Source organism: Poecilia latipinna, unplaced genomic scaffold (genome assembly GCF_001443285.1).
Source record: "Poecilia latipinna isolate Pla-1442-1.1 unplaced genomic scaffold, P_latipinna-1.0 Scaffold497, whole genome shotgun sequence".
Classification (NCBI taxonomy): Eukaryota; Metazoa; Chordata; class Actinopteri; order Cyprinodontiformes; family Poeciliidae; genus Poecilia; species Poecilia latipinna.
Genome location: NW_015113113.1, coordinates 125,396 through 133,361, shown reverse-complemented (window position 1 = coordinate 133,361; position 7,966 = coordinate 125,396). Strand labels below are relative to the sequence as shown.

The following is a 7,966-nucleotide window of genomic DNA, read 5'->3' as shown; positions in this document are numbered from 1 at the left end:
CTCATCAGGCATGTATTTATAAACAATAATTGTTGCTAAACTGCTTGACTAGTTTTACTAATAATTGCCCTAAGAAAATATTACTGTTATTCATAGTCAAAACCTGACTCCTACCAGCATAACACCTGCCTAAAGCAAAGTGATGCACTGGTAATTGTAGATGCACATAATAAAACCTGTTCATTCTTGGACTTTTGACTCATTCTTCTAAGGCGCAGAAAACAAAGAGTGATGAAGTACAAGAGTAAAAGAGAGGAAAGAAAGTTAAAAAGAAAATCTATTGTGTCTGGAGGCTGTAAAGAAGAAAGTAGGGAGACAGAAAATGGGCTTTTTTTTTTTTAGTTATGGCCAGGAATCCATTAGAAGCATCCAGGGAGAAATGCTGTGTCCAAGCTGTGCCCTGATGTGATGACTTGATGTACTGCGACTGGATGCTGCTCCTGCGCTTCTTTAAAAACTAGACTGATGGTAATAGAGCTACCGTGATGACAAGTTGAAAAACCCTATAAATTCCCAATCAGTTGGTCAGATAATGCTTTTTTTGTCCTAATATGTTTTTCTGTTGAAATATTTGTATTTTTTGTTTCACATGAAGCAGGACATCTAAAAGAAAGAAAGAAGTGAACTGTTGTTGGTGTACAAACTAAAGTTTTGTAAATGTGGAGATATTTCAGTTACATGAGCCAAAGCTACCGATCCCAGGAAGATGCTAAAACAAAATATATATTTTTTTATTAGGTAAAGATTTTTGATTTCATTTGATTTATTTATTAGAGCGTCATGCACCATACTGCGGTGCCCAGCCTACACAGACTTACAAGATACACCTTACATACATCTAAAGGATATCAAGAAGGCCACTGAACAAGATTCCCAAACCTTTATAAGTCATTTGCAAAAAAAAAAAAGAATTCCACAGCAAAAAAGATGAACTATTGACACTATAAAAGTCTGTCTTTGTCACCAAGCTTGGTCATTGAATGTTGCTAATTCAAAAATAGCTTTCATTAAATACCCAACGTAACATATGTGTTGCGGACATCCAAAACAGAGCAGTGCTTTTTTTTTTTTCCCTCATAATACAAAAAAAAATAAAAAAATAAAAAAATAACTGTGAAGTATAGAATGAAACTCATCAGTATCCACATTAAGTTCAGTATACTCACATAAGCGTTTTTCTTCTGGGAAATACGTTTTTAGTCCAGATGCAATCACATTTTTAAGAGTTTGTAATAAAATTTTAGGTAACTCTTTATTTGAAGAGGGGTGAATAAGACTGTAATGACACTGTCATAAACACCTGTCATGAACATGAATAAGCCTTTATGAATATTTATGACTGTTGTCATAAAGCGTCATTCGGTAAATTATGACACTTTTAATACAAAGTTGACATTATTCAAAATGTCTTTGTTATGAAAACTTGACATTAACCAGGAAATCATTACTGTTTAAACTTTACCTTTAATAACATAAAGTTACCTAATTTTTAAAGTACAATCAGTAATACTTTTAGAACAAATTTATATCAGTCATGATTTCTTGGTTAATGTCAAGTTGTCATAACAAAGACATTTTGAATAATGTCAACTTTGTATTAAAAGTGTCATAATTTACCAAATGACGCTTTATGACAAAAGTCATAAATATTCATGAAGGCTTATTCATGTTCATGACAGATGTTTATGACAGTGTCATGTCAGTCTTATTCAACCCCCTTCAAATAAAGTGTTACCAAATTTTATTTAATGGCAGATCAGTAGGGGTTTATTGCTTGTGAAAATGCAGAGTTCCTGAAAATCTATTGTGACTGTCACTTCATCAGATAAAGTAGAAAGGCAAAAAAAAATAAAATAAATAATAATAATAATACTATGCACACACATGCTGACATCTGCTTCTATTTTCCTCCTGCTCTTCCCTCATCTTTATCCAGTTAGCAAGCTGGGTCTGTCATTTCATCCCTTAAGACGTGGAATAATATTGTTTTGAACTTGTGTTAATATGTTCAGTGCTACCATGAAATTATACCTGTTTAGGATGCTTGATGGTAGTTCACATATAAGTGGATTAAACCGAGGCAGAGAGAATGAACAAAGACGGAGGATGAAAGGGAAGTCAAAAGTGCGAAGAGAGGATTGAAGTAGGTCTTTTCAGCAAATGCACGACTTTAAACTAATCTATATATTTGCCTGGAGCACCTACCCGTTCCTTGATTTGGAAATTGTACAAATGTCTCCAATGAATATTTCAGGAGATATCGCCACATTTAATTTCCAGAGACAAGTTATTACCAGAGACACAAAAGTGACACTCGATTACTTTAGCTGTCAAAGTGTTAATCTCATTTTCTGCATTTTTATTTATTTATTTATTTTTTTCCCTTGATGGTTAAAAGCTCTTCTTTTGTTGCAGCTGTACTGTGTGTGTGGGGGGGAGGAAGACGGGGAGGGGGGGAGGGATATTCTCTCCTCAAAAACTGACAACAAGGGAAAAAATGAGCCGGCAGATAAAAATCAAAAGTCCATCAGCATGAATTTAGTCTGCTATGGTTTCAAACCTCTTCCTTTGTGTTTGTTCCAATCTCATTCAGTGAGCATCTGTTGATTAAAAGACTGCATGTTATTTTTTATTTTATTTTTTTTTCGTTTTCTACAATGAAGTAGAAAAATAGGAAAAAGAAAAAAAAAAAGCTTCCTTCTCATGCAAGGAGAGCCCTCACAGTTCAGCAATCCAGCCAAGAACCAATTGACAAACAAAATCACCTCTTGAGATTTTATTAATAATTAACTCTCTTAATTAAGGTTCTAGGCTAACTGGCAGAATAAAGACGAGCAAAGTACCAGGGCCTATAGTCCCCAGACAGAAAGTTGCAGTGATCTGTAGTTGCGCACTTATCGATCAACCAAAGACTCGTGCACAGGCTATTTCTCAAGCGATCATCCCCTCTGATGTTAATCCCATAATTGTGACAAAGTTGAACAGTTAAATTGGTGCGTAATCTACAAAACTGCTTAAAGTGGGTGGGGTGGAGGAGGTGGCAGAGACAGCAGAATGCCGGACAAACACTGTGTGCAGGTACTCTTGAGTGACAGCAGTCAATGCTAATCCAGGTCTCTCCTGAGAGCAGCGTTCCTTACACTGGAACCACTCGCTTTCCTCCTCCAGAACACTTTCTGTCTCACCCGCCTGCCTACGTGTTGAATAATAATGCCCACGCAGGCCTTGCAGAATCGATCGCTCGCCAGAGGACACAAGGTCAAGTCGCACGGTGTCAATATTTAAAGCAGCACTCAGCACCGGGGACCTTATCCATAACCTCATTAATATGGGGGTCTGTGCTGCTCAAATACTCTCTTGGCACAAACAAAAAGGCAGACTTGAGGAATGAGGAAGAGTATGAAGACGAGGCTGCCCTCAGGCACAGCTGTACACAACGTAATATATCACAAAGTCAATTTATTTAATAAACCAGGACATCGATACACACTGCCGTTTTCGATGTTAGCATATTTTCTTTGTCTTTTAAAACAGTGAGACACTACCATTACCTGTGACAGTGTCACCTAATGGTTACATTGTTTCTGAATTCAGAGAAAAATCTTGAGAGGTTAGCCACACATTTATATTCAGACCCCTTTCCTCTGACGCCCATAAATAAAAACCAATACAACTAAGTGCTTCCAGTTACCCATATTGGATATTAAAAGTTGCTTCTTAAAACGGTAGGGGGTTTTGTGCTGAAGGAATGTGGACCAAGGTTAGCTTATAAAGCAATGACCTCTGCTTTAAACATCCCACAGAGCACCATTCAATCCATCACCTGAAATCGGAAAGAGCAATCTACACAGACAAAGCTATCGGAATAATCTGAAAGCCATATCATACGCAGTGCAGGGTAAAAAAAAAACAAAACAAACATTGCATATCATTTCAAATACATTATTATTATAGTGAGAAATGGTTGTGGGACCATAAGAAAGAGAAGCTTGTCAGAGTTTGTGGAAAGACGAATGGAGGTAAGCCTAGCGGGATTTAGCAAAAAAAAACTATAAACTAGGGCAGAGGCTCACCTTGTGGTTTTAATGTATCAAATAGTGATAAAGCTCAAAGGGTATGAACACTTTTGCTCTCTAATCAAGCTTTGCTCCGTGCCTGTCGAGCGCTTGCTTAAAAACATATTCCACCACTCGGTCGTCCACCCAGACTCCCAGTTGAAGAGGCGCTGAAGCTCCAGCGGACTGTGTTGTTTTTCAAGTACAGTCCATTCAAGTCAATTGTTCAGGCATACTGTACTGAACAATTGTCACTTCTGCCCTTTCTACCCAGCTGCCGCCTCCGTCCACTCTGCTCTTATCTATCTCCAGAGAAAGGTGCTCCATCGACAAGGCGGATGTTGCTTGTATGTCCAGCCTCTGTTTTATTTATTTTTATTTTTTTCCCCACATTCATTTGCTCCCTCACATATGAGCACGGCAGCTCAGCTAAGATCAGCCGTGTGTCGGCAAGCTCTCCTTCGGCCCTCCAGTGCTCCATTTACACTGCAGCGGAAGCTCACGGTGCAGACACACTGTTGCCCAAGATAAGAGCAATGTTTGCCACATGATTAGGATCTTCCAGTTACCATTAAAGGCGGTTTATCTGCTACCCTAACCCCCATTCACGCCTCCTGCTTGTTTGCAGCCTCTCCAGAGACAGTGATGGAGGTCACCGAGCCCGGAGGGGAAGGAGTGAGGCAAAGGCAATAAAAATAGAAAAGCTAAATCGAAAGTCATTATTTATTTGGCAAATGCCTGATAAAACAGTAAAGCTCGCTTTGATAATGTACATACGCGGTATTGTAGTGGTTAGTGGAAATGTAGAAAACTAACTACAAAACTTTTTAAGGTGACACAAGGGTTTAACACATGGTGATGCAATTTCACAGTTTTTTTTTTTATCACATTAATTTTAGATAAGCTTAATCTTAAAACATGATGGATGTATAGCATCTAAAGGGAGCGTTAATCAGCAGGATCTAAACGCAATACATAAAATTTCAACGTAAAGGGCATGGGTTAGCTGATTGCAGTGTGAAGCTGTGAGACAAATGCACCAATGGGAGTCAGACTAAACTTCCAGTACATTTCAATATTCAAGGCCCGTGAGGCTGTTGAGTCAGACATGTCTGCGACTTTAAACGAATGGTGAACTATTAAAAGAATGTAACAAGTTTCAGAGCTTAGCAGCACACATCTGCACAAACTCATCAAATGACATTTTGATGAGTTTCTTTATCTGATGTGAGGCAGATAAAAAACAGGTTACCGATGGGTTTGGACAATGTCACTTGGCCACTGTTAAAGAGGGCTGGGCGGGGCTTATATTTAAGGCTCTTCTTAATTTAATAACAAAAATAAATTTTTGAGAAAAAAATAAAATAAAATTACTTCATGAAAAGGTACCTCAATTTTTTTTTCTCCTTTTTAAAAATAATGATAAAAAAAGCTAATCAATGGAATGATTTATTGTCAGAAAAGTGTTTTGGATGTTTCCATTGGAATTTAAGCTTCTTTGATTATGAACTCCAGTTTTTTTTTTTTTTTTTTTTTGAGATCCCTAATCGTTAGCTCCCTCCAGATTTCAAACAAATCCTCAATCCAAAAAGCCAATTAATATTGTACCCAGGTAGAAAACACATGGTGATAAAATTAAATCACTGTAAATCCAAAGTGAGATGGGATAAGAATGCTTTTAGTATCAACTACAACTTTAGTATTAACTATTTGAATCTCTGTGTAAACACAGAGATTCAAAAATGCCACATTTGAACTGCTTGAGAAGTCATAAAATACATAAATTGACTAACTTCATAAAGAGAGCACGGTAAATAAATTATTACATTCATAATCATAATTTATACATATATATTCTCACAATCACCACAAAAATATTGATTAAAATTTGTAGTCATTGCATTTTAAAAGAGTGTACTGTACTGCTGCCACTTCTTTTTTTTTTATATCTTGTAATGGGATCAACAAAACAACATGTTCTCTTATATTTTGCTTTAATGCATTAAATCAGATAATCTTTTTTTCCCTTTGGATTCCAAACACATTATCTTATAAAGGACAAACAGGACTTTATTTATCTTTAATGGTTGATGTGTTCTACATTTAGTTTGTGGATTAAAACAAAGCTTACACAAACAAGTCTAAAGTGTTAGTTGTTTTCTTTAAAGGAAAAGAGGAATCAAGTTAAATTAGAGCAGGAAGAGTGGAAATGAAGGAAAACCAGAAATCAGTATTTGCCGATAGAAGCCTGATTATCTCGAGTAAAAGCTCCCATCTCTATTCACAATGGATGAAACGGTAAAAATGGTTGGGTAGATAATTCAATTTATATGCAACGTAGACGATGACGATTCCAATCATTTCGAATTGATTTTGTACTCACCTGTATTCCAGTGAGAATCGCGTCAGCTCTGTGGTGTTGTGGATCCATTTAAACTCCAGCGGCCAGCTTCCCTCCGCCATGCAGGTCAGCACCAACCGGTTGCGCTCCAGGTGCAGCTGGCTGCGCACCGGTTCCGTCTTGAAATAGGGAGGCACATCATCTGTGGGAAAATTAGGGGAACAAGAAAATTATGATTACAGGGTAGTTTGTAAAAAGACATTGTGCTTCTAAATAAGGTTGATAAGAATAACACCTGAATGAAAGACACACACTCCTAAATTTCACATTTATTTATTTATTTTTCCTTTGAGGAACAAATTAGCACATGATGATCCAGTGCGGGAGATATCCTCAACCAAGAACATTATTTTTTTATTTTTTTTTTATTTTTTTTTTCATGATTCTCACACAAAGCAAGCATATAAGCATTTTCAAAACCTTTTAAATGATCAGTTTTACAGTTGATTATTTAACTTATTCAACTATATGCCTGGGACCTCGTCACGCACACTTTGCAGAAAGAGCCGCAGAGATTCACAGCTCAGGTGGGACAATCTGTTGAAACGGCAACTCCACAAAATTGGCAAACATAGACAAGTGAAAAAGAGGAAAGCTATTTTGAAATAAGAAATTCCATGTGACGTTTCCAGTTAGCACTGTAGAGGACATGAAGCAAATGTGCCGAACGTGTTCAGAGGCTGGAATGCAACGTTTTGGCTTTCATGCAGGTGGTGGGAATCTAACACTGCACGTTGTTTTGAGCGCAGTGTCTCCGCCGTGGAACAAGGCGGCAGCAGGACAAGGAACCATGGATGCTTTTCTTTGGCAGCGTTAGGGAAGATGTGAGATTGACCTGATAACTGAAGACACATCTAAAACACACAGGACGGGGATACTTAAGGTCCAGATTTGGGAACCACTGCTTTAGATCAAAGCATGTGCCTGTGTCAGAATGACCCAGTCAATTTCCAGATCTAAATCCAGCTGAGGCTTGGCTTCACAACTGATGTTCACAAAAACTCTCTATCCAGTCTGAGCTTGATTTATTTTACCAAGTAGATGTATAAAATGTCAAAGTCTCTACATATGGGAAGTGGTTAAGACGTACCCTAGTCGACCTTACATTGCAAGTATTGACTTGAGGTGTTGAATGCAAATTCAAACCACACTTTTTTAGATCTTCGCTTAAGAGTTGTAGAGTTCTGTTTGAGTTTATTACTGGTCCATCACATAAAACCCCAATAAAATTCATTGCATCTTGCATTAGAAAAGCCTTTCACACTTTAGACGAAAACTCCTTCCTCACCACGTCCCATTTGCGGGTACTTAATCCCCCACGATGCACTGCTGCTCGTGCTGCTTGATTTTTGACTCGCTCACAGAGAGACCGCGACGCCCGGCTAACAGCGGAGAGCGAGCGAGGCGTGAAGTCATGAAGCGCCGGTTCCTGCGTCTTGGTGCTCCGTGTGTTTCTGTGTCAGTAACTCACTGGCACAGCGCACCACTCACCCTCTGAGCTGCGCCGAAG

The 7,966-nt window shown here is 38.0% G+C and overlaps 1 protein-coding gene across 6 annotated transcripts in view; it reads right to left on the bottom strand.

Moving 5' to 3' along the window:
* Positions 1-6,619, bottom strand: part of LOC106952180 (protein sidekick-2-like) — a 142,552-nt gene extending 135,933 nt beyond the window's left edge. For all 6 annotated transcript variants that reach the window (XM_015040143.1, XM_015040147.1, XM_015040144.1 and 3 more), the window contains exon 1: positions 6,439-6,619. In XM_015040143.1, the coding sequence (XP_014895629.1) occupies positions 6,439-6,518 (80 nt within the window). In that variant the 5' untranslated portion in view covers positions 6,519-6,619. The remainder of the gene's footprint in view (positions 1-6,438) is intronic.
* Between the last annotated feature and the right edge of the window lie 1,347 nt (positions 6,620-7,966).